At 58.8% G+C, this 27035-nt stretch overlaps 1 protein-coding gene across 27 annotated transcripts in view; it reads right to left on the reverse strand.

Annotated features, from left to right (window-relative positions):
* Positions 1-27035, reverse strand: part of LMF1 (lipase maturation factor 1) — a 117882-nt gene that overhangs the window by 34972 nt on the left and 55875 nt on the right. For 14 of the 27 annotated variants that reach the window (XM_074028476.1, XM_074028468.1, XM_074028474.1 and 11 more), the window contains 2 exons: positions 18649-18797; positions 2033-2098 (listed from right to left, as the gene is read on the reverse strand). In XM_074028476.1, coding sequence (XP_073884577.1) covers positions 2033-2098; positions 18649-18797 — 215 coding nt within the window. Of the gene's footprint in view, positions 1-2014; positions 2099-2185; positions 2322-7571; positions 8486-18648; positions 18798-20203; positions 20609-27035 lie in introns of those variants that run through there. The other 13 variants (XM_045382025.3, XM_074028472.1, XM_074028466.1 and 10 more) reach the window with 6 other exon arrangements.

Raw genomic sequence — 27035 nt, forward strand, 5'->3', positions numbered from 1 at the left:
TCTAGGCTGGGCCCACTCTGTCCACTGTCTCGGGCCATGTCTGAACTGGTGGAGTTGGCGGTGGACGCAGAGCACTCCTCACACACAACATAGCAGAGAGCTCCGGCGAGGGGCAGTCCTGGGCCTCTGGGGCACAGGAAGAACTGGGTGCTCACAGGGGCGGGAAGGGACCCACCGCATCCCAGCTGGCCGCGTGGACACAGGGGAAGGCAGTGCTGACAGGCAGCTGTGGGGCCCCCCAGCCAGCCTCCCCAAGAGTTGCGACCTGCGTCCTCGCTGGAGCGCAGCTGTGGCGTGACCCGCCCCTCAGAAACACCACACCCTGGTGGTCCTGACCGGGAGAGTCCTGCGGATCCTGAGACCCTCCCGGGCCCAGAGCAGCCACGATCACTGAAGAGACACAGCCCAGGATGCCTGACACCAGCTTTAAAATGCAGCCGCTCCGTAGAGAAGGCATCAGAGTGTTTATGGGGACACGGGTGGGCACCTCAGTGTCTCTCGCCAATGGAAACCTGCATGGGATGGTCCTCACCAGCCCCCAGCCTTCGTGGACCTGAGCCCAGTGCACCACCGCTGTGCCCCCCTGTGCTGAGCCAGCGGGCTCCGTGAGATGCGCTGTGGAGCTTCTGGGCTGGAGACAAGGGGCCCACCCAGCTTTCCTGACCTGTCCTGAGGGCTTCTGGAGACATGGGACCTCCCCACACTTTCCCAACCTGTCCTGAGGGCACCTTACAGGGCCCCTCGGCTCTGCTGACCTGTCCTGAGGGTGTCTGGACACACGGGTCCCCTCAGCTTTCCTGACCTGGGCTGAGGGCGCTGGACCTTCTCGGGGGCAGGGTGGCTGGCGTGGGCTGCGGTGTGCAAGCTTTGTTGGCGATAGCCTCTCACGCATGTGTGCTCTGCCGCTGCTGCCTGTCACGGCTGTGTTGGGACTATCCAGCCACAGAGCTGAGAGCGTTTGCTTTCTGGTATCTCACCGACCGTCAGCAGAACCTGGTCTCAGACCGAGAGGAGCTCACAGGTCCTCAGCAAGGCGGAGCATTTGATGGGGTATGGGGAGATCTCAAGAGCCTGAAGAATAAAGTCAGGACACAGCCACTAAATGTAAATGCAGGCATAAACGCCCGTCCCAGGCTGGCACGTGGACCAAGACACAGAACCGCAGCAGGGGTGCCACGTGAGAACGGCACCAGCTCCACGCGTGGAGGCGGTGAGTGCCAGAGCAACCCTGGCAGAAAACGCAAAGGCAATGAGACAGTTGCCACTGGCTGTCGGCGGCACGCGGACAACGACGGCTTCCAGTGCAGGTGTGAGCATGGCCGGACGCAGGAAGGGGTGTCCGGGCCTGAGATGCTCTAGGTGCGCTGTGGCCACAACCACACAGGCCCAGGGTGGGGATGCTGCTACCAGGAGGCTCCCACATGGACTGAGAACAAATGACTATCCAAGCTCCAGGCCCCAGGTCATTCCCAGCCCCTACATGAACTTGTGAGCAGTTGGCAGGAACCGGGGTGTCTGAAGGGACTCAGCCTGGGCCTGGGGGCCAAGCACAGTGGAACTATGCTGTGGTTCACACCTGCCCTGTGGGACACACCTGCCCGTGTCCAGGTAATGATGGAGCCACAGCTCCGCATGGCAGGGGCTGGGCACACAGCCAGGAAGCCCCCAAGAGGCATCTGCCAGGACGGTGGGGAGCTGTGGACTCCAGGAAGGAAGGGCTGGCCTGGAGGCCTGGGCAGGACCGAGGACAGCAGCAGAGGGTGCCGGTGCAGGAACCAGAGCAAACCCGCTGCACTCGAGACCATGGAGGGCCACGGACCCCGTCCCCGCGGCCCCAACAAGTGAGGGGCGCCTGCAAACCCCCGTGTGACCACCCCACCCGGAGAAAGGAAGGAGAGGGTGTCCTGAATCAACTGGGGGTGACCCTGTGACGCAACCGCTCACCAGGGTGTGCAGGACTGCGCCCACCAAGAGTGGGAATGGGATGGCGTGAGGCCGGGTGCTCTGCCCTTACCCTGCACGGCGCGCTCACCTCATAGTGGAAGTCCATGCAGGTGAGGTCCCGCCAGCACCGGTCCCCCCGGATCTTGATCAGGCCCTGCAAGGAAGACGGCAGAGGGAGAGTCAGTCACGGGGGCTGGGGACGCGGCGGCCCCAACAGAAACAGCTTCCCGGGAAGACGAACCGTCCACGAAGGCCGTGGATCTGGGCTGCAGGTGCCGTGAGGGAGGGGACCTTACGTATGAAACACTTGGGAAGGGGGAATTTGGGAAGGGCAGATTCAGGGCTGCTTTGATGAACAGGAGTTAAGTGCACACCGCGGGCGTGAGCAACGGCGGCTTCCTTTTTATAGTCAGCGCCTGGTGCGCCTTCCCCAACACTCATTCTCAGAGCTCCACGCCTCATCACGCTACAGAAGCTGCGTGTCTTTAAAGAGCACAAATGCACCATGCGCTGCACAGACCCCACGGACAGTGTCAGAGGGAAGCTTCTCAGAGCCTCCAGGATGAGCCCAAAGTCAGGAGGGAGCGCCCAGTGCACACGGGTCTCAGCCACGCCCCCGCGGCACAAAGGGAGCCCAGGCGCAGGCCCCGTGTGTCTCCCACACACTGCAACTGGCTGCTGTGAGGATGCCTGGGGCACGGGAGAGGCTTCCAGGGGCCTGCAGAGGGAGCCGTCAGCACTGGGGAAGGTGGGACTTGGGCAGGGAGGCTGTGGGGGTGCAGGGAGGCTGTGGGGGTGCAGGGAGGCTGTGGGGGTGCAGGGAGGCTGTGGGGGTGCAGGGAGGCTGTGGGGGTGCAGGGAGGCTGTGGGGGTGGGAGTTCTGCAGTGCTGGGCCACAGTGAAGCATCCAGGGAGGGGTCGGCTCCCACACCCATCCGCTTTCCCTGGGGCACTCATGGCTTCAGATGATTCCTTCACAAGTCAGAAACAATTGCCCCCTCCTCCCGCCCACCCTAAAATCACCGCTGAGACAGATTCACATCTAGCGTCTCTCACACGCTGGCTGCGTCCGAGGTGAGACTGCACAGACGCGGAAGTGAGCCCTCCTCCATGACGGCGGTTTCTGCTGCTACAACCACTCCTGGCCAAATCCCCTGGGCTCCATCCACCTCTCCACTGGACCATCCGTCCGCCCACCCGTCCCCTGTCCACCGGACCGTCCGCCCACCCGTCCCCTGTCCACCGGACTGTCCGCCCACCCGTCCCCTGTCCACCGGACTGTCCACCTGGCACATAAGCACTGAGTGCCCATGAGGTGCCGGGTCCCGCTCCACCCCATAGAGGCCGTGTGCTGCAGGCGCAGGTGCGACAAGGTGCAGAGAGGCAGGACAGCCACCAGGCGTGGCAGACGCGGCGGCACATAAAGGACAGGAATCCATGCCGCAGGTTCAGAGCCGACGGCTACGGTCGGTGTAGCATGGTGGGCTCCAGGGCAGCTGCATTGGGCTGCAGGTGGTGCTGTCTCGCTGCTGCCCACATGGTGGGGAGAGGGTGAGGGTCTCTCTGGGGACACTTTCGTAACGGCTGCCTCCCATCAGCCAGTGCTCCCTCTGTGGGTGTGCTGGGGTGTCGGGCCTGGCTCCTGGTACCATGACACTGGGGTCAGGGTTTCCATGTGAAACGGAATTCAGGGAACACAATCTGTTCACAGCGGAGGCTGGCTCGTATCTGGACAGAGCTGACAGGGCTGGCCTGGGCGGGGAGCCCCGGGGCAGGGTGGGCATGGCCACGAGGGAAGAAGAGGAGGGTGAGGGTGCACTCCTCAGGCAGGAGCATGAGGCACAGCAGGGCTGAGGAGGCCGCAGCGGGAGGCCCAGGAGTCCCTGGAATGCAGGGTCCCTTCTACCACGGTGCCAGTCACGGTCCCATTGTGGGAGACCGGCCTCCAGACGGTCGGGGGTGCAGCCTGAGGCCTGTGGGGGCCATCAGGACCTCCAGGGCAGGGGCCGGAGCTGCTGTTGGGGTGGAATTTCCTCCTCTCCAGGGAGCCCCAGCTCCAGCCTCGGTCTCCTGCCCGGTCGGGTCAGCCTCAGGCTCCCAGTAGATTCCTCCTCTCCAGGTCAGCCCATCACGGGCTGGAGCCACGTCAGCAAAACATTAATACCTCCCAGCAGCACGGAGGCCAGCATTTGGTGATGGACCAGGGACCCCAGCCCAGCCAGGCTGACACAAAACCGACCACACACGGGAGGGCCTTCGGGGTGGCTGCGGGCTCCAAGCCAGGGCCAGGCAGCACGGGAGCCGCCGGGTTCTCTGGCTACATGTGACCGAGAAGGCAGCAGGCTCTGCTGCTATCTGTGCAGGACGACCTGGGCAGGGGAGGGGCGTGTCCAATTCCGACGAATTTGGAACATGGGGCCCGTGGGACTGGCGGGGGAGTGGGAGAGCCAGGAGAGGCTGCGCTGCGCCCTGAAGGACGGCACGTGGCTGAGAGGGACACGAATGAGAAACGGCAGGGGAGTGGGACCAAGAGCCCAGCCTGGCCTTACAGGAACACCAAGCAACAGGCACCTGCTCCGCGTGTGAGCCAGATGGGACACCACCTACACGCAGGCTGCACCGTCCACAGACGCGCCTCAGAGGGGTTCTCAGGCTCCGCCACCCCGCACACTGTGAAGGCTGCGTCTGAGGGGGGCACGTCTGGGTCCGGCATCACCGCCTCTAGGGTCTCGCTGCACGCCCCCGCCCTCACACGCCCTGCACCCCCAACGGCAGGGAGGGCACCAAACACCCAGGAGTGTTACTGTTTAAAGACCTGAAGGGTGAACTGCCTTAAAAATCGAGTCAGGTCTTTTGGAAGCTGGGTTTGCTCAGATCACAAAAACACCAGAGACTGTTTCCCGCTTGGGCTCCTGTCCTGCAAACGTGCATGAAAACAGCCGAGGGTGTTCAGCTGACCAGGTGGAGCAGGCCCCACTCCTCAAGGCACTGCCCATGCCCAGGGCAGCTACCGCTTCTGATGAAACGCACAGCTCCACCGGGCAGGGGCACAGCCACCGCCCCCACTCCTCCCACATGAGCACCAGCTCTGCTCCCTGAAGAATCCGAGAGTGGAACTCTATGGAGATTCAAACCAGGAAAAGAAGAAAAAAACAAAATAATTAAAATGTCATTCAAATTCTAAGCTGATATGAGACACTTAAAAATCTGAAAAATTGTTTCAGGAGTGGAAGATAATTATATTCCTCCCATCTATTGATTTATCTCTACATTGCAGATGTCAGATTTTCCACGGATTTTTTTTTTCTTCCAGAGCAAGTGTCAAAGGAACAAAGCCTTCTTTGAGGCTTTTCAGCCCAAAATTAATTCTTAAAAAAAAAAAAAAAAAAAAAAGGCACAGACAGGCCGATAAACGCACCAGACCCAAAGGGAGCCGGGGACCCACTGCCTGTGCCACCCTCCCGCTCTGCTCGGGGGACCCACTGCCCGCGCCACCCTCCCGCTCTGCTCGGGGGACCCACTGCCCGCGCCACCCTCCCGCTCTGCTCGGGGGACCCACTGCCCGCGCCACCCTCCCGCTCTGCTCGGGGGACCCACTGCCCGCGCCACCCTCCCGCTCTGCTTGGGGGACCCACTGCCCGCGCCACCCTCCCGCTCTGCTTGGGGGACCCACTGCCCGTGCTACCCTCCCGCTCTGCTCGGAGCGCTGGAACTTTCCAGGCCCGTCGGCGACGTTCCAGCCTTGCAGTGTGCGGCTGCAGCAGCTCCTCTCCCGGTGCCCGTGTGTCCTGGGACACAGGTCCCCAAATCTGCCACCTGGAAACTCGAAGCGTCTGACGGTCTTATGCGGCAGAAGGAGATGCTCTGTGGATACCCCGTTTCTCTCCCTTGGCCCCCAGAGGCCTGCCGTCCACCCTGCAGTGATAGCCCCCTGCACAGTGCTTCAGGACAGACCCAAGCCCCCAGTACCCGAAAGCACCGGCTAACGTGGTGTTTCAAGGAGGCGGCGCCGCCAGGCCTCCCTCCGAGCCACAACCTCCTCCACCCTCCTGGCATTACGGTCCCCTCGCCCACATCAGTGGCCCTTCCCCCCCACCTGTAAACACAGGGAATTACTCGCGACAGGTCCTCCCTCCGCAGGAGAAAACTCAAAGGGGAGAGCTTCGCCCTGGAGCCGGGTCACAGCCTGGTGCCCCTGTGAGCAGCTGCAGGGGTCTCAGGCTTGTTACAGCAGCCACTGCTTCTCCCCAAGTGCTTTGAGAGCTGGGGGTGGGTGGAAACCGTGTCTCAGGGTGAGGGTGACCAGCAGGCTCCGTGGGCACAGGCACTGTGGGGTCTATCAAGGCCCTCTCGTCTCCATATCTGAGGGTGGCCCAGTTGCGGCAGGGGTGGTGCCTGGGGTCCCGCCTGGCTCCGTGGCTCTCCCGTTTTCCTGGGATGGTATCCGCACTTTCTTGCCCTCATGCGAGAGAGAACTGGCATGGGAGGTGGGCTGTGCCCCCGAGCGCTTCATTTCAGCATGCAGACTTCCTTGCACAGCTGCACCAGGAGCTGTGTGCATGGCAGGCATCCTCTGCGTGGCGGGCATCCTCTGCGTGGCGGGCATCCTCTGCGTGGCAGGCATCCTCTGCGTGGCGGGCATCCTCTCGAGGAGGGGCCTCGCCTCTGGGCCACTTCACGCCTCAGAACAGTGGTCTGAGCATCGAAGTGTGGTGGGCCAGGGTTTCTGTGGCTCCTGACGAAGGGGACCCAGGGCCCCCGTGGCTTCACACTGAGGACAAAGCTCTGCCCTCAGACACGCAGCTGACTGGCTCATTGACACTGACTGGGCTCCAACTTGCAGACCAAAGGACCCGGGCCTGGACAAACTCCTTGGGCTCGCTTGCTGCCTGGAAGTGAATTCCCATGAGTTTGAGGGCAGCTGTTTGCTCCCCAAGCACCTGGAAAAGGCTGTCCCAAGCTGACAGTCGGGCCGCCGCAGAGCCTAGGGGACCCACACTGCGGGCAGGGGTACTGACTTCCTGACCAATGCCAGCCGGGAGAGCCTGGGCTTCCAGAACCTAAGGCCTGTTCGCAGAGGCTTGTCTGTCTCAAAACACTGGAAGTGCTCCTTCCCCTGGCTCTGGGTGCCCTTGAGGCCTTGGCTGCTGGGGCCCAGAGCAACCCAGGTGGGGGCAGAGCCAAGGGGTGGCAGCTGGGGCCCAGAGCAACCCAGGTGGGGGCAGAGCCAAGGCGTGGCAGCTGGGGCCCGGAGCAGCCCAGGCGGGGGCAGAGCCAAGGGGTGGCAGCTGGGGCCCAGAGAAGCCCAGGCGGGGGCAGAGCCAAGGGGTGGCAGCCAGGCCATGCAGGTGCCAAGACTTGGGGCATGAGCTTTCAGGTCACCAGACACCACGAAGACCCCAAGAATCACCACGCCTTAGGAGCTTAGCCAGGGGAGGGGAATTAAGAGGAGGGCAGTTCTCGCCGTGGCGTGGCATCTCCGAAGCACGAGGTCTGCTGTGGACTCTCAGTCGCCTGTCTCTGTGACGGGATCGGTCTGCCTTCCGGAAGTTGCTGCTCTAGTCACTGTACCACGTGAATTCCTCTTGCTGTGATCACAGTTTTCACTAGAAATCAGACAGAAGAGATTCTGGACTTACGGTGTTTTTATTTTTGTTTTCTGGCAAACAACGTGCACTTCAATAGAGACTTCCGGCGTGAACCCAGAAAGGCGCGTGCGTGGTGAGCACGGCGGCTGGTTCTCTCACTGGGAGGTCACCTGAGCTGGACTGTGCGGCTGGGAAGAGGAATTATTAGTGCTCTTTTTAGCATAGTTTTATTTTGCACCCACAACCCAGGAGATCCTTTGAAGATTACAGGAGAGCATGTCCTGTGTGATCGTCCCGGGGGCTGCGCGGGGATCTGAGACACGCTCGCCCTGGAGGCTGATGTGCTTCAGCTGCGAGGAGCACCCCGGCTCCTGCCCCAGCTCTGCCCACAGACGCTGGAGGTCAGAGGCACAAAGCGCTTTCGAGGACTCCGGTCTGGGCCTCAGCCTCACAGGGGGTGGCAGCCGGGGCCAGAGGTCAGGATGCCATAGACATCATTTTCTAAAAATTCCCACAATGCCTCCGTGCTGGAGTCAGAGGTCGGCCCCTTCCGGGTGGTGCCCTGAAGGCGATGGGCCTGAAAGCAGCCCCTTTCCTCTGAGCTGCCCCCATACTGATGCAATAAAGCCATTAGGATAATCGCTCTGGTTCTGGAGTGTGGCTGCCTAGGACCAGGGCAGGCCTGTCGCCCCCTCCATCCGCCTGATCCTGGCCTCACAGGGCTGCATGCCGATACTGATTCCGTTACGTTTAATGTGATTTCACCAGCGGCTCTGATGCCAGGCAGCAGCCTGTGGACTTCAAAGTCAGCTCTTCCCGGGTGCCGGCAGCGCCTTTCCACATTGGCCTTTCAGTGCTGCCCATGACCCACACTTCCCATGGGCTGCGGACCCTCTGGGACGCTTGGGGGTGAAGCACGCTCAGCATCAAGAGCTTTGCAGACAGTCCTGGGCCTGTGGGAAAACAGCAGACATTAAAGTGCAAACCTGTTGAGCCCCTGGCACCTTCCTTCCGACCCCATGAGGCCTGGGGCGGCAGCACACACGTGGGAGGCACGGGCCCTGGACGCGGGAGACCTCCTGCCCTGGCCCGTGAGGGTCGGAGTCTCCACTGCACGATGCCGCACACTTGGGCCTGAATCCCACAAAAGGTGAGCAGGTCTGGGTGTAAAGAGAGACGTGGGGCTCAGCTCTGACGCGGGTCCCGAATCCCGGCTTTCCTTGAGAAAAGAAGTCACTGTGCAGGGCACTCCCCCTGCACCTTTTTTCAAGGCTTTTGTCCATCTGATCTAAGTGGTCACATTGACTGGCCTAAGGCTTCTGTAATATCCCAGGCAGCTCTTCATGGCGGCATCTCAGTTACTGGAGTTTCCGCGGCACCTGCAATCATACAGCCTGGCTATAGCTCCCTGGCCTTTGCTCGATTCTGACCTAAAAATTGTGGACACTGTGGGCTTACATATTCCACATTTCAGTTGTTGCTTTTTCTTCTTGTGTTAATGAGGACAAGACAGTTTGCACATAAGGAGCATTAGAAGGCCCTACCTGTGGGTGCTGTAGCCAGGTGTGGGCCCTCCAGAGCCGTGAGCTGCACAGGTGTGAGCCCCATGGAGCCGTGAGCTGCACAGGTGTGAGTTTGGACATCATATTTTATTTTATTTTTTTGAGCTGGAGTCTCACTCTGTCGTCCAGGCTGGAGTGCAATGGTGCGATCTTGGCTCACTGCAAGCTCCGCCTCCCAGGTTCAAGCAATTCTCCTGCCTCAGCCTCCCAAATAACTGGAATTACAGGTGCCCGCCACCATACCTGCTAATTTTTATGTGTGTGTGTTTTTTAGTACAAACAAGATTGCACCACGTAGGCCAGGCTGGTCTCAAATTCCTGACCTCAGGTGATCTGCCTGTCTCAGCCTCCCAAAGTGCTGGGATAACAGGCGTGAGCCACTGCACCCGGCCAGACATTATGTTTTAACTTGGCCAGTTTTTGGAATGATGAGTTCTCTGGCTTCTCTTTATCCTCCTGTGGGCCTGAGATGCCTCTGCCAGGCAACTCTCACGCCAAGGTGGGCTCCAGCAGGAAGCGGGAGACAGTGGCAGTGGGCGTCTGCACCCCTGCAGCCACAGCAGGACAGCCCATGCAGACGCCCCTCCACACAGAAGCCAGGTGGGGAGTGAGGGGAGGGCTGGGAGCGGGAAGGTACAGAAAACACATTTCCAGCTTTTCAATTCTCCAGGGGTCAAACTAAAAATCAAGTGGTCTCCTCTCTAATATTGTCCAGGTCTGAGAATTCCCAGCAATAAGGACCCCAACTCAATTCCCAGAACGTTCGCAGCCGAGAGCTCTGCACCCCAACACAGCCCAGGTCACCAGCAGGAAGTGATCAAGGGAGGCTTTGGCTCCAGGGGCCTCCCGGAAAACCCACCCTCTGCCCCATGCAGGTGACACAGAGATGTTGGGACACAGAGCTGCGGGCTCCACCAACAGGTGTCTGCTGCCTGCTGGCCACAGAGTATGCAGACCCACCCCCGCCCCGAGACACAGATGCTCTGTCCTCACAAAACCAAGAAGGGAAAAGAAGGGGGAAATTATTTCTTTATATAGCGTCATTAAAGGCCATCTGTTGCCCTAAACACTGTGACTTGACGGCAACGCCATTGATCACGTCCTGAGGAAAAGAGACCTTCACTTTGACACGACTGAAATAAACTCATTTAAAGCAGAAAACGCAGACAAAACACGAGGGAAATGTTCCAGGGCTCCAGGAGAGGCCGTCTGTGTGTACAGCCCGGTGGGATGCAGGCTGGAGACGGCCCTGAGTCCGAGTCGGGCGAGGCCATCTGGGTCTGTGTGGCTTCTCGGTGCTGTCCCTGCAGCTTGAGGCAAGGAGGGTGGAGGGGCGCCGCCAGCCCCGCCTGTGTCCGTGAGGAACCATGGTGACTCCATGATGGCTCCAGCCCGGCCCCAGGAAGCCATGACCCGCACAACCTGAGGATCCACAAAGCCCAGCCAGGGCCGGCCCAGAACCGGGTGGAGAGCAGCGGGGGTGGGTGGGGGTGGTTCTTGTTCCAGCGCAGTCAGGTAACAGTCGACCCACACATACAGCCAGCCTGGCCACCAGCACCTGGGCCCTGTTTGTTGCCCCAACCCGCCGACACCCTGTGGCAGTGGCAAGCTCGGCTATCCTGTGCATGGCACGGCCATGGGTTGGGATGAGGATGCCCGCCACCTGCCGCTTCAGGGCCTGGGGGGAGCTCTGGGAGCCAGGCTTGCTCTGCCACATGCCTGGGGTGGGCAGGCCTGGGCCAGGGCTGCAGCCGGAGTGAGACGGAGCAAGGACAGTGAGTGCCAGGCTCTGCTCCACCCCCACAGGCCGATGCGTCTGGCCTGGCATTCTCCCTGACTTGCCAGCTTCCCGGCTCAGAGCCCTCACCTCACCTCACACTCCTGGATGTCAAGGGACACCAAGAAGCCATTGAGGGAACACATCGTCCCCCGCCTTGTTCGAGCCCACGAGAGGATGCAGCTTCCTGCGGCTGCGCCCTGGGGGCCGCCTGTCTCAGGCTCTGGCTCTGACTGGGCTGATTGTCTTTCCAGGGTTCAAAGCACATGGTTTTCATCTGGTGCTGAACCCAGGGAAGGCCGAGGACAGTCTGGCTCGGTGTGGTGACCTCTGCGCTGCCCCCAGGGACGCCTGTCTCTGCTGCGTGGCAGTGACGCTACTCATCCTCCCCAGTGCTCCTGCCGGCTCCTCCTCTGAACCACGGGCTGACCATCGAGACACAGAACACTCCCATCGCTCCGAAAGTTCCCAAACTTCCACCCCGTCAGCCCCCACCTGAATCCCAAAGGCACCTCTCTGAGCGCGTCCCACGCACCGTTTGCCTGTTCTGACCCTCCCACGAAGGGACTCGCTCGGGGCACACTCCTTGGTGTCTCGCCAGCTCTGAGACCACCGCACGCTTTCCACATCCGTAGTTTCTTCCTCTTCATGCTGAGGAGCCACAGCCGTGTTGGGAATGTGGCCCCGTGTGTTATCCGCTCTCCTGCTGACGGGCTGTGGCCGTTTCCAGTCCTTATTCTTGTGGACAGTGCTGTTACAAGCGTTTCGTTTCTCTAGGGTAACTGTTTATGAGTGGAAACACTGGGCTGCAGGCTGGGAGCAGGTGAACTCTCTCCTAGCATGCTAGAGCCCATACCTGCTCCCCGGCAAGGCGGCACGTCCCCCGCCTCTCACCCTGCTGCGATGGGCTGAATGCCTGTGTCCCGCTCAGTTCACAGGCTGCAGCCCTAACCCCCGTGATGGGACTGCTAAGGAGCTGATTAAGGTTAAATGTGGTCATAAGGGGAGGCCCTGATCCGACAGGGTTAGTGTCCTTGCAAGGCAAGGCCACGTGAGGACACGGAGAAAGGCGCTTTCACAAGCTGCGAGGACATCGTTGCTGAAAACCAAATCATCTGGAAGAGCCTCAATCTCGGACTTGCAGCCCCAGCGACTGTGAAAATCAATCCCTGTGGCTGAAGGCCCCTGGCCCGTGGTATTTTCATGGCCGCCTCAGCATACGAACACAAGTGCCAGTGCTGACTCGCTAGCCTCTGTAACTTCAGCCGTTCTTGTGGGGAGGAAGTATCTCAGCGTAGATTTGCTCTGCATTTCCCTAATAGCCAATGCATCTGAGGGATTTTTCAAGTGCTATGATAGCCATTTGCATATTTCCTTTTGTGAAGTGCCTGCTAAAATCCTTTCCCTCTTTAAAAAATCAAATTATCTTTATTATTGAACTTTATGAATTCTTTATGTATTCCAGATACAGGTTCTTTGTCAGGCATAACAGCATTGTGAATATTTTCTCCTGATCTGTGCCTTGCCATTTTCTCGATGGTGTCTTTTGAAGAACAGAAGACTTTAATTTTAAGGAAGTCCAATGTATGTATTTTTTTTCTTTTTCTTTAAAGACAGGGTCTCACTATGTTGCCCAGTCTGGTCTTGAACTCCTGAGCTCAAGGGACACTCCCGCCTTGGCCTCCTGACATGCTGGGGTTAGAGGTGTGAGTCGCTGCGCCCGGCCATTTTCTTCTTTTATGGTTAATGTTTTCTGTGTCCTAAGAGACTTTTGCCTATCACAAGATTACAAAACATTCTATGTTACCTTCAAGCAGTGTTAATAGTTTTAGCTTTTATGTTTGCAATCCATCTCAAATTAACATTTGTGTGTGGTGATGGAGGGGGTTCACTTATCCCAGATGGATATCCAGGACTTCCAGCACCAATTGTTGCACAGGCTTCTTTCTTTCAGTTGAATTGACTTGGTGGCTTGTCCAAAAATCATTTGATCCTGACTTTGGTGTGGGACTGTTTCTTGGTTCTCTGTTTTACAGACGCGGCTCTCTGTCCTCACGCCTTGTGATGGTTACCACTGAGGGTCAACTTGATTGGGTTGAAGGATGCAAGGTACTGATCCTGGGTGTGTCTGTGAGGGTGTGGCCAAAGGAGACTAACACTTGGGTCAGGGGGCTGGGGAAGGCAGACCCAAGCTTAATCTGGTGGGCACCATCTCATCAGCTGCCAGCGAATATCGAGCAGGCAGGAAAAGGTGAAGAGATGAGACGGGTGTCCCCGCCCAGCCTGCATCGTTCTTCTGTCCTGGACACCTCCTGCTCTCGAACGTCGGACTCCAAGTGCTTCCACTCTGAGACTCGGGACTGGCTCTCCTGGCTCTCCTTGCTCCTCAGCCTGCAGGCAGCCTATTGTGGGGTCTTGTGATTGTGTGAGTTAATACTCAATAACTCCCCTTTATATATATATTCATCCTATTAGTTCTGTCCCTCGAGGGAACCCTAACAACGTCTGTGTCACACTGTCTCCATTATTATCATTTTTCAGTAAATCTTGGAATCAAGTAGTGTGACTCCTGCATCTTTATTCTTCTTCAAAATTGTTTTGGCTATTTAGGTCCTTGGCATTTCCACATACATCTAAGAGTCAGTTTACCTATTTCTGGAAAAAACAATCCTTCTGGGATTGTCTGGGATGTCATGGAATCTATAGCTCAAATTGGCGACGATGGACAGTTTAACAATATGAAGACTGATTCATGAACATGGTATACCTCTCCATTTACTGAAGTGTTCCTTACTTTCAGCAATGTGTGGTATCTTTCGAGGCATACAGGCTGCATTTCTTTTGTTAAAATTTCCTATTTTATGGTTCTGAATGTTATTATAAATGCTATACTTAACGTTTTCATTTTGACATTTTCTCCTAGCATATAGAAATACAACTGACTTGCTGGGTACGGTGGCTCACACCTGTCATCCCAGCACTTTGGGAGGCCAAGGTGGGCAGATCACGAGGTCCTGGCCAACATGGTAAAATCCCGTCTCTACTAAAAAAATACAAAAAATTAGCTGGGTGTGGTGGCGGGCACCTGTAGTCCCAGCTACTCGGGAGGCTGAGGCAGGAGAATCACTTGAACCTGGGAGGTGGAGGTTTCAGTGAGCTGAGAATGCACCACTGCACTCCAGCCTGGGCGACAAGGCGAGACTCTGCCTCAATAAAAAAAAAAAAAAAAAAAAAGAAATACAACTGACTTTTGTGTGGTGGCCCTGAGGCCTGCAGCTGACGTCCAGCTCAGGCGGGCACAGAAGCTGTGGCTTCTCCTTCCCTTCTGCTTGTCACCCTCACCTGGAGGGCCATGGGGCTCCCCCTGAGATGGCTCTGAGGAACCCAGTGGTCAGGGCATTTGAAACCCCCCAGGCCACAGAACCACAGGTGCTGGTTTCTGAGTGAATCTGCCAAGCTGACGGTGTGGCGCTGGTTCTGACCCAGGCGCACAAGCCGGGGAAGGGTGTGCCTGCCTTCCTAGCTGGCTCTGTCCACAGGGCAGTTCCTCATCAACAGGTGGATACTCTGCTGCTATCGCTCTTTCTTATCAACTCACCCTCTGCTTTCCACCAAAGGAACATTAATCACACCGATGTAAGAGTCTATCAAGTAATTACACCTTTTAGTGCACTGATAATTTTTTCTCCAGCTGGCACTAACAGTCAATCAAAATGCCATAAAAGGTGCTTCCGATGAGCCGATGAATCCCTGCATCCACCAGGCATTGTGGGAGCTGTTCAACTCTTGGCACCAGGAGCTTTCATACAAGCGCCTGGCGGCTCCTCTGTGGGGCTGGCTCCTCTCCCTGGAGCTCTGCTTCTCTCCCAGGGCTTCGGCCTGACACTGCCGTGCACAGAGCCCTTTGAAATGCCGCATATGCTTCTGTGTATATTCAAGTCAGCAGAGGGTGGAACCTAAAACTAAGTCCCGGACGGATCAGGACCCACAGCCTGTGAGAGTATCTGTACTCTGGCTGGAGACAACGAAGCATTTCAATGTCCCGTGAAAAGGAGCCATGGAAACATTTCTAGTCTTTCTAATTAAATGGAAAAATAAACCCGGAGTCAGCATCCCACTTTCCTGTGGGATCTGGACGCTGGCTGCAGCTATGCCCTCCTCCAACAAGCCATGGCCAACTGTCCGCAGCCACTCACCCACCCCTCCGCCAGGACCCGGCCTGCACCACTTCCAGAAGGCTCTGCAGCCACTCAGCCACCCCTCAGCCAGGACCCTGCCCGACCTAGAGTAAACACCCAAGACTCCCCACAGCCCCAGAAAACCAACCTGTCAGGGATGCCCCGGTACCCACCATCCACAGGTGTGCAGTGACGTCATGGACGGGTGCCCACCACCCCTGTGAGGCTGGGGCAGAACACCTGGGTTGAAGCTGGCATGGCGCAGAGGGCAGGGAGGAAAGCGGGAGCCTCCCTGCCCGGGACAACCCTCCGGACACCTTGTCCTGGGGGGTGAGAGGGGCCCTGGTGCTGAGGTCCCTCTCTGCGGGTCTCCTGCTCGTGCAGCTGAGCCTGCAGTGACCCCTCCCAACCCCGGCAAGTGCTCATCATGAGATGCCATGTAACCCTCCCAGAAAAGGAATAAAGGGAATCAGGTGCTCGCGTACCACCAGGGAGCCCCATTTTCCTCAAGAAACGGCCGGTCCACTCCATGCACAGCTGACGTTTCTGCAGCACTGGTGAAGGGCTGGTGCTGGTGAGACACAAGGTATGTGGGTGAGGGGGGCAGAAAAGGAGGGCGTTGGGGAAGATGGGAGCCGCAGGGGGATGGAGCTCTGAGCTGAACGAGACAAAAAGAAGAGCTATGCCCAGACATGGCATCATGGTGCAGGGAACACATGGTGAGGAATGGGCCCAGACAGCCCCTCACAGCGCACCAAACCACACTACCCGCTACACCAAGCTACGCTACACAGAACCACGCTACACACTACACTGAACCACACTAAAGACTACACTGAACCACACTACACACTACACTGAACCACACTACACGCTACACTGTCACGCTACACCAAACCACGCTACACACTACACTGAACCACACTACACGCTACACTGAACCACACTACACACTACACTGAACCACACTACACGCTACACTGTCACGCTACACCAAACCACGCTACACACTACATTGAACCACACTACACACTACACTGAACCACACTACACACTACACTGAACCACACTACATGCTACACTGAACCACACTACACACTACACTGAACCACACTACACGCTACACTGAACCACACTACACACTACACTGAACCACACTACATGCTACACTGAACCACACTACACGCTACACCAAGTCACGCTACACCGAACCATGCTACACACTACACTGAACCACACTAAAGACTACACTGAACCACACTACACACTACACTGAACCACACTACACACTACACTGAACCACACTACATGCTACACTGAACCACACTACACGCTACACCAAGTCACGCTACACCGAACCATGCTACACACTACACTGAACCACACTACACGCTACACTGAACCACACTACATGCTACACTGAACCACACTACACACTACACTGAACCACACTACACGCTACACTGAACCACACTACACACTACACTGAACCACACTACACGCTACACTGTCACGCTACACCAAACCACGCTACACACTACACTGAACCACACTAAAGACTACACTGAACCACACTACATGCTACACCGAACCACACTACACACTACACTGAACCACACTACATGCTACACTGAACCACACTACATGCTACACCAAGTCACGCTACACCGAACCATGCTACACACTACACTGAACCACACTACACACTACACTAAACCACACTACATGCTACACCGAACCACACTACACGCTACATTGAACCACACTACACACTACACTGAACCATGCTACACACTACAGTGAACCACACTACACACTACACTGAACCATTACCCACTACACCAAGCTACACTACACAGAACCACGCTACACGCTATAGCAAGCCACGCTACACACGACACTGAACCACACTACATGCCACACTGAACCACACTACACTGAACCACACTACCCGCTACCCCGAACCACACTACACGCTACACTGAACCACACTACACAGTACACCAAGCTACGCTACACAGAACCATGCTACACGCTATAGCAAGCCACGCTACACACTACAGTGAACCACACTACACGCTACACCAAACCACACTACACCGAACCACACTACACGCTACACTGAACCATACTTCATGCTACAGTGAACCATGTTACATGATACCCCAAGCCACATGAGGTCGTGGCTTCCTGAGTCCGTGGCTGGTGCTGTGTCGAGACTGGGTGTCCGAAGTGTCTGAAGCTGCCCCGGGGGACAGGGTGAAAGGGGCTGCCCAGCATTCGGGCCCCCTACCCGAATGACCTGCAGCTGAACCCAGGCACAGCAGCCACGCCTCAAAGCCAGGGAGAGAAGAGGAACATTCCGGACTGAAGGAGTGGCTGAGATGGCGGCACGCTCTGGCCGTGGCCCTGGCGTGAGCACGCGCTGTTGGGTGGGGCGGGGACAAGTTCCTTGGGGCTTTGCCCAACTCTTCTGTACGTCTTCAGCGGATCCTCCACGAAACACTTAAGCGAACAGATGCTCAGAGAGTGTATCTGTATGACGTGGTTTCCAACACAAAAACATGAAGATTTTATCATTCCAGCACAAAATTAATATCTTACTAACAAAGCATGTGAAGTGGAAGAGACAGTGAGAGCTGCGTAGCTCTGGTCAGTGCAGCAGACGTCAAAAGGGCCACGTCACTCCTGATTTTAAAGTGCAAATCATGTCTTTGTGAACTCAGAGGTCACATTACTGAAGCTGAACTCAGGGCTGGCATGTGTCCTCACCGTGCGCAGGGCAGACGCAGATGGGCAGCCCCTGGCTGGGCAGGAAGCACACACAGCCCGCCACCCCCACGCCGGGGCCCCGCAGGGAACTCGCAGGGAACGCACCACCCCCACGCCGGGGCCCCACAGGGAACGTGCCACCCCCACGCCGGGACCCGGCAGGGAACGCGCCACCCCCACGCGGGGACCCGGCAGGGAACGCGCCACCCCCATGCCGGGGCCCGGCAGGGAACGCGCCACCCCCACGCCGGGGCCCCGCAGGGAACCCGCCACCCCCACGCCGGGGCTCGGCAGCAAACCCGGACAGTCTGGCTGTCCTAAGAGATGCCAAAGCCCAGCAGGCCAGGCACCCAGGAAGGACGCAGTTGAGAGACCACACGCAAGGAGGCCGCGCTTTCTCTGAGCATCAGGACGGCGGGTCTCATGCCTCCTTCACCCTCGAATATGTCTGCCAACGGGCCCACCATGGCCTGAGACTCTGTCATTTAAAAACGAGCTCTGAAATATTTCGGACACTCCAGCAAGCACAGGAGGGCTGGGGGGAAGCAGGGCGCCCAGTGCTCCTGAGTCTCCTGAAATGGACTCAGAGGTGTGGTTCTTTCCCAGAAATGGTGACCATGAACATGCCTGGGAAAAGCCAGCGAAGCCCCCAGTGTTCAAACACAGGCCCCTGAAGGGGCAGAAGAGCGGGCTGTGGGCCAGGCCATGCCGACGGGAGGACAGAGGGCGGCGGGGGAGGAGGGAGACAGGCTCAACTCTCCTAGAAGCCGCACAGGTTAAAGAGCCACCGTTACTCCCCAAACACCACACAGAAGAGCTCCACTTACTGCTCCGAGCATGATCCTGAAGATCAGCCACCGGAAGCCCCACAGGACAATCCGGGATGTGGGGGTGTGCTGGGGCAGCCTCGACAGCGTCCACAGCGGGCACAGGAAGATCCCCAGGAACCCTGTTTCCAGAAGCTGGGACTCCCATCCTAAAACGACAATGAGACATACCAAGGGTGAGTTAATGGAAGCCACACATTTCACAAAGAAATCATTTCAGAAACTCAGTTTAATGGAAACGGTCCTTAAAACAGGGCTGACCTTACTACGGAGAGGCACCAACCCCCACGTATTAGTCTCAGCACCGACATGCAAGCTCAGGTCTGCAGGAGTGGGAGCTCTGGTGTGGGACCCGGGGCCCAGGTCAGGGCTTCCCGTGACCTCACAACCCTTTGCCCTGGAGGGAAAGGCCCCGCTCTGAGGGCCGCCACCTGCCACCCCGCAGGACGCTGCACAGACCTGACATCTGAGAATGCGCCCAGCACACGTGCTGCCAGCGGATGTCTGGGGGAAGCCTTTGCCCTCCCGTAGGTTTCCATGAAAACAGCTTTCACCTTCTCCCCAGCCCGGAAGCAGCACTGGGGCAGCAGCCCGGCCTGTGTGAGGCATGTCTCTCTCTGGCCCTGTCCTTCCCAGGCGGGCATGGAAGCCAGGCAAAGATGCAGAGGCAGGTCATGGTCCACATGGAACCAACACTGGTCAGTCCCTCACGGGCCCAGGATAAGGCAGCAGCTCTGCTGCTGGATGTGGGGGACATGTGGGGGCCCAACAGATCCTTCTCACTGGAAACCCGGCATAAGAATGCAGATGCGGGTCGCCATCCCAGTGCTGTTCTCAGAGGTGAAGCCACCATGAATGTGGATGCTGGAAACTGCCCACAGCTCACGTCTGTTCATGGCAGGTCACATCCCAGGGGCCCGGAGACCCCACAGGCCAGGCTCCCTCCTGGGCTCTGAGGATGCCGGATGGGACAGAGGCCACCCACCGCCCAGCATGACAACGATCACACGACTCACACCGCCACAGCATCTACGCGCCAGAGTGGAGGGGAGAGTGCGGAGGGATGCGGACGGAGGCTTGTGGGGGCAGCGTCTACGCACCACAGAGGATGGGAGAGTGCGGAGGAGAAGCGGACGGAGGCTCATGGGGAGCTTCCTCCAACCACTGGTGCAACTCGTCTGTATCTGAGATATTATGGTAAAGTCAAAAGCCTGTGAAGAAGCTGCTACAGCAGCACTGGATTGTAACCCAAAGTACAAAATAAACGCCTGCAAGTCCACACTGATGTGTGCCAATTACTGAATAAACAGATGGGCGTGCATGGAGGCAGCGCGGCCCTGGTCTCTGAACGGACAGACGGTCAGTCCTTATGCTGCCCCGGCTTGTGGAGGGCACAGGCTGCCAAGCTGACGCCTGCTGGTCTTGCAGCGGGACCCCCTCCACCTCGCCTACGCCCCAGGCTCGCTGGGCTCCATCTTCCCCATGGAAGCCAGAGCTGCCCAGCCGGCTGGGCCCTGCGAACGCCCCGGGAAGGAAAGGGTTGCCCTGAGCCCACCTGCTTCTGTTTTCTTTGCTTGGGTCTTGTGGAATTCCAGCAGCTGCGCGGCATGCACAAGGGCTGCCATTGTTCTCTGCCTCAGCGTGGCGGACGACGCGTCCCCAGGAAAGTCAATAAGCAGCACGCTGCCAGGGCGGCCTCAGCGCCAGCACCAGCGCCAGGGCCAGGGCTCTCCAGGCAGCTCTCACCCAGCAAACACCAGCGCTGCATGAAGCGAGCCTGAGGCACCCGAACGAGGTGGCAACATGCAGGGCCACAGCAGACGCTGCTGGTGAGGGCAGTCCTCGCCCCCTCGGGGCCTTTCCCATTGCGCAGCTGCACGCACTGCCCGCCGGGCATCAGCATCTGCACGCCCTGCTCTTCCCCAGGGACCTCCCTTCCCTTTAGCAGGGGGATGGCTCCAGGAGGGCCCCTGCTCCACTCCACTACCCCGGCGACGTTTCCACCACGTGCTGTGTTGGGCCTTCCGGGAGACTGAGCACAGCCCCAGGAGGAGCCTGGCACGCCCTGCCTGGGGAACTGGGCAGCAGCTCTCGTGGGGAACGTTCACTTCCACGGCCACTGCTCTCCTTCCTGTGACACAGAGAGCACTGGTCCAATCACCAGAGAAGCTGCCTGTGCAGGGCCCAGGGAGACGCTCCTGAGCCCTGCCCGCTGGACAGGGTGCGACGCCCCACTCCTGCCCTGGCACCTCGCCTGGTGCACCATATTAATTGCTCATTGCCTGCTAGATGCCCCGATGCTGGTGCAGAGGAGATGCAAGTGCCCCAGCACCCAGGCACAGGTGGGCACCGGTGCCTCTCAGCTGCCCTCCGCTCAGGATTCACACAGATCCACAGCCAGGCTGGGGCCCAAGGCAGGAGCCTGTGGCCTGCAGGCCCAGCCAGCGCTGCAGGTAACCGTACTGTGCCATTCATAGGCATCTCAGGGCATCAGAACAGGCAGAAACGAGGATGCAGCCTCATAACTGCCTTGCTGGAGACGGTTTAGGGTTGAAGGCTCTGCACGTCAGCTCTGGAGCCACAGGAGGTGTGGGGCACACAGAAGAGAGAGGATTCGCCGTGGGGCACCCCAAAATGCTGGGAAAAGAAAATCTGCAGACAATGGCGACTGCCACACGGTGCCTCTCGGAGCGGCTCCCCAGAGCTCTAGACTTGGAATCAGTTCTCACCATCGCTGACGGGGCACGAGGCCTGGCGGCTGCAGCTGCACATACTGTCTTCCGAGGCCCCACGAGATGCTGAGCCCCGGGAACACGGACATCCCCACCACTGCGCCCTGGGCTGCCCCGACCCCTCCTGGGAGGGGAGCAAACGTCTCCACATTTAAGGGGGACTGCAGGTTGCTTCAGTACCAACCCTTCTGGCACCCTGTGAAGACAGCCCTGACCCAATGGGTAGAGGCCGGGCAGGCCAAGACCCAGGGAGGCTCCCCACACCCGACCTTCCTGCTCTGCAGGACACAGACCGGACGCTTGCTCGTACAGTCCACAGGAGAACGCACACTGCTATAGGCCCTGAGGCCCACGATCGCTCCAGTTCTCCAAGTGGAAAACCAGACACACTCTCTCCCACCCTTCCCGTGACCATTGGTGACACAATTTCACTGCCCTGGAATCAGATGGAACTGTGGTTTCTCTGAACTAAATCTCCAAGTGCGAATCATTAATGTTAAGTAGTGACTGACGCAGAGGGCCACACAGCTCTCAGCCCTAAATCGGTGGCTCTGAGGACCCTGGCCTCGCTGCTGCCTGCTTGGCTGGCCCAGGAAGGGTGTCCCCTGAGGCCTGAGGGCTTGTACGGTTTTCACCGTCCCATGCTCGCCTCCTAGATTGCAGGGTCCTGTGCTACTTGTTTTAAGAACACCGCTTTAAAAACAGCCAAAGAAAAACTCACCCTAGACCTGGCTCTGCAGAGCCAAGGGGCGACCGAGGGGCGACTCCCGGGGACATTCAGTCTGGGGGGGCCCTGTGTGCACAGGTGTGAGGAGGCATGGGTATGGACGGGTCTGAACCACCAGAGAAGCCAGGTGCAGGATGGGGGCAGAGGGCAGGCAGAGACCACAGGGTGCAGCAGAGAGCCCTCCTCATCCTCACAACGGCCGGGATCCCTCAGTCTGCAGCTAAGCTCCTAGGCACCTGCTCCCCAAATAAAACCCAGGCAGAGGTGCATGCTGACATTCCTTTTCCATTTATGGGAATCAGAGGTTGAGGAGGGACCCTCTGCCACTGAAGAACCAGAAGATTTGCCACCAAGAGGCGCGATCTGTGCCTGGCAGCCCAAGGCACGTGGGAACACGTGGAGAGATGCCTGGAAGATGCTCTGGGCAGGGCTAGGCTGGGCGGCCAGCAGCACACTCATGCACCACCAGCCTTGGGGACCTCAATCAGAGGATGGAGAGTCCCAGGCCAGCCTAGGGACACGGTGCATTGCTGGCCAGGCAGAGCGCTGGGGTGGAGCCTGAGCTGGGGTTTTCCAGATGGAAGTCCTGTAGGCCAGCAGTCATGTGGGACGAGAGAGATGCAGGGTGGGATGACTGCGGTAGCTCAGGCAGGTGAGACGAGCACCATCACTGGGGGCCAGAGCAGGTGAGATGTGGGGATGGGGCACGTGGGATGTGGGGGGCCGGGGCACGTGGGATGTGGGGGGGGCCAGGGCAGGTGACAACCAGGTGCTGCTCGGCCACCGGTGAGGGGCAGAGGCTCGGAGGGTGCAGAAGGTGTGCAGGGCGAGGGCAGCCAGCCTCAGGCACAGGGAGGGATATGGGGCCAGTGGGTTGTGGGCTGAGCTGCCTCTGACCAGGGAAGAAACGTGATTTAACACATTTTGGAGGTGCAAGTCACTGCAATGGCCACTGTAGGAGAGAATGCCAGTTGAGGCCTCATTAACTCTGTGGAAACTATTTGAGTTACTAAGAGAGAGTCATTAAATATAGCACAGATGGATCCTTCAAAAATGACAGCCACCATCCACGTTAGAAATAGGAAATCCATTAAGTTCGCTGTTAAAATCTGGGACGAGGGAGCAAAGCGCTTCCCTCTTGACTGCCTGTCACTCAGCTCTGCGCCGGGCCGCCCTCTGCCACCCCAGGGGCTTCTAATGGCGGCCCCAGAGAGAGCTGGGAGCTTTTAAAAGTTTCCTTCGTTTTCACAGGTTATATTTGAGGATGAAAAGTTATGAAATAGCACTGCAAATCTTACTTTGCACTATCACGGAACAGAAGGGCTGTGGGCTACAGACACCCCTGGGGCTGGATGATGGCGGCTGGGGAGATCGGCTCTGGCTGCGAGCCAGTGGCGGGGGTGGGCACTGGTAGGCCACACCCACATGGCCCTGGGACACCAGGTGGCCTTGTCTGTGACCCACCCACATGCAGAGCCCCAGACCCCACTTCTCCACGTCTCCGGCCACAGGGAAAACATCTTTCATGACCATGTTTGAAAAGGCTTCAGAGGGACAAGCGGAGGCTCTGCCACTGAGGCCTGCGGCCTGGGGATGCCTCGTTGGCTCCCCGGCAGCAACTGAAGGTACGTCAGGAACACCCTCTCCTGGCAGCTGGCTGTGTCCCGGTGTCCCCTTGCAGACCCTCTGAGTGTTGGGCTCTGGGTCTGTTACGGCGGTTGCTCTGCAGCCAGCTCCGAGAGCATGACTGTGCTCAGCGCTGGGGATGGAGACGCCACCCAGGGGCTGCCACGCTGCAAACTCATCCTGAAGGCAGAGCTAACGTCACACGTGTGGGCCCATCCGCAGCCCAGCACACAGACGCAATCCTGTGGGGAACCAGGCCCAAAGCCCACTCTCATGTTGGTACCATGGGGATGCGTCGTCACCACCTCACCTGCCCCAGGCACACGGGCCACACACAGCCATGGTGTCGTCACCACCTCACCTCCCCCAAGCACACGGGCAACACTCAGCCATGGTGTGGCCGCGCCAAGCATATGCTCCGCAAGCCCATGTGAAGAAATGCCGCACCTGTGCACTGTGGGCAGGGGCCATTCTGGGGGCTTGGCCAGGCCTGCTGATCCCTCCGGCTCACTGGAGATGACCAGGCAGGGCTGCCCTCCCCTAGGAGACATGCCCACCCCTGTACCGGGGTTGTCTGCAGGGGTGCTGGGGGGTCCTGATGTTAGCCCTACCCCAGAGGTGACCCAGGGGACAGGAGTGCTGCTGTGCTCACCCAGCACCCCCAGCCCCCTCTGGACCGTGGGCTCCTTCCCTCCTCTGGGATTGGCCAGGCTGTGTCTGGAGTGGGCTGCAGCTCCCTGGCCTGCGGTCACCCAGAGCCAAACTCTGCACAGGAACTTCCAGAACCGGCCTGAGCTGTCACAGCTGCATCTGCCCGCTGGCCACGTCTCACGTCCTGAGGACGTTTCATGGGAGGGCCGCCATTCTGCTGCCCACAAGACATATAGGTGCAGAGCTGGGGACGTGGCATCGGGCCGTGGCGCGGGACGGCTGGCTGGGTTAAACCAGAGATCAGATGGCAAACGGGAGTGCATTTTCTAGCAAGCAGACATCTCCGAAAGCGCTGGTTGAGGGCTTTCGTGCTTTAGATAAAATTATGTTAACTACACACTCTCAGTTACGAGGAGTTTAGTGGACTGTTACATATTTTAAGGCTATCCGTGGGCGCTGCTGAGAAACAGGAAGTGGCCTCAGTGACCCCTGCACCCAGCCGCGCGGCTTGTTCATACTCGGTTGCCGTGACAACCAGACTTCCCAGCCCCAGGTGTCCCCGTGGCTCAGCTCTGTGCAGGTGTCACCAGCTCTCGGGAAACAAATTCACACTAACGACCTTAGCTATCTTTATTGGTTTTGGATAAATACGAAAATGCTTCCCGTCCACGGAAATTAGACTTCGCGGCAAAGAGTGTTTAGGATTAATGTATTCCAAGTATTTCACCTACCTCAGGCTGGCAGGCACCACACATGACCATTTCTTTGTTTTTTGTGTCCTGGGAGTGAAAAATGGCTGAAATATGCCGAGCCTCCAAGTGACTCATGAGACCCCAGAAAAGTGCTGGCCATCGTGGGCTGCGGGGACGCTGTGCCCACGGAGCTGTCCTGGTCCCAGCGTGCCTCAAGGGCCCCGGCCCCTCAGGCCTTGAAGCACTCAAAGGCAGCCCGCATGGCTGAGAAGCACATTTGACATTGCATTTAACTTTGGTTCAGTTGGATGTGAATTTAAGTGACCATGTGAGGCCAGTGTCCTGGGGTGCACCCCGACTCTCACGCGGGGCCAGTGTCCTGGGGTGCACCCCGACAATCAGCCAGGGCTGGGGTGGGGCCCCTGTCCCGGGGTGCACACCAACTCTCATGTGGGGCCATTGTCCCGGGGTGCACCCCGACTCTCATGTGGGGCCGGGGTCCTGGGGTGCACCCCGACTCTCAGCCAGTCCTGGGGTGGGGCCCCTGTCCCGGGGTGCACCCCAACTCTCATGTGGGGCCACTGTCCCGGGGTGCACCCCGACTCTCATGCGGGGCCGGGGTCCTGGGGTGCACCCCGACTCTCAGCCAGTCCTGGGGTGGGCACCTGCTCAGAGACACCTGTGGGATGTGGGTCTCACTCCCGAGCAGCCGTGGGACCAGCTCACGGCATCTGCCTGCCCCTCCCATGGGGGCTCCTGGGCTGGAGCTTCACAGCCCAGCAGTGTCCATGTCCCTGCTGTGACACCCACGTGGGCTGTCAGAGTGTCAGCGTGGGCCCCCAGACTGAGAAGCGGGTGATCCCCTCACCACACAGTCTTGGGGACGGTCTGTTTTCACTCGCGGCTTTTCCAGACCCTCCCCTGACACGGCGGTCGGCATTTCCAGCTGTGCTCAGTGTGGCCAGGAGGCAGGACCCACCCTACGTGGAGGCAGTGTGTTCGGGGGTTGTGTGAGTTCACACACTCAGAGAAGGAACATGGGGGTTGGCACACCTGGGAAGTGGGCGGGAATCACCCGACATGCCCGGGGCAGGGGTCAGGGCAGCCCTGTGGCCTCTGCCTCATCTCTGTCAGGACCTACACACAGAGCTCCCCGCTCCACCTCCATCACCGCTGAGCCCCCATGGGAAAGCGCACGTCTCCAGTGCTCCCATGAGGACAGCAGTGCCCGCAGCACCAGGGCACAGGCCCGACAGACAAGGGGCCTGGAGGCTGCTGTGGGCATCCCACCCACAGACCCGCTCTGGACAGTGTGGGCCCCTGAGGGCAGGAAGGGCGTCTGGGCCGCAGTCTCATGTGGGTCACTCTTGGGGGGCCTCAGTTAGCAGCAACTGAAGGAGGCAGCGATGTCCTCAGGCCCACATCCTGGAGGTACTGGGGAGAAAGACACAAGTGTTTTGCTAGAAACACTGGCATGTAGAGAGGACTGGGTTTCAGCTACGTCAGGTGGTAGGGCCACCCTGGTAGGAGCCTCACGGGGACCCACAGTCAGAACTTGGGGGCAAGGGTGAGGCAGCCAGCACCCATGCTGGGGTCCCCACCCCACGGCTTCGCCCCGGGACGCCCTTCCTCCAGGCAGCCAGCACCCATGCTGGGGTCCCCACCCCACGGCTTCGCCCCAGGACGCCCTTCCTCTAGGCAGCCAGCACCCATGCTGGGGTCCCCACCCCACAGCTTCGCCCCAGGACGCCCTTCCTCTAGGCAGCCAGCACCCATGCTGGGGTCCCCACCGCACGGCTTCACCCCGGGACACCCTTCCTCCAGGCAGTCAGGCTCCTGCCCCCAGCACCATCCTTCTGGCCTTGGTCAAGACTCTGTTTGGACGCCACCTCCACGGCCTTGCTGGACAGGACATTCACACCGGCCCCGGCCCACCGGCTCAGCCCACAACAAGGCATC

Source organism: Macaca fascicularis, chromosome 20 (genome assembly GCF_037993035.2).
Source record: "Macaca fascicularis isolate 582-1 chromosome 20, T2T-MFA8v1.1".
NCBI lineage: Eukaryota > Metazoa > Chordata > Mammalia > Primates > Cercopithecidae > Macaca > Macaca fascicularis.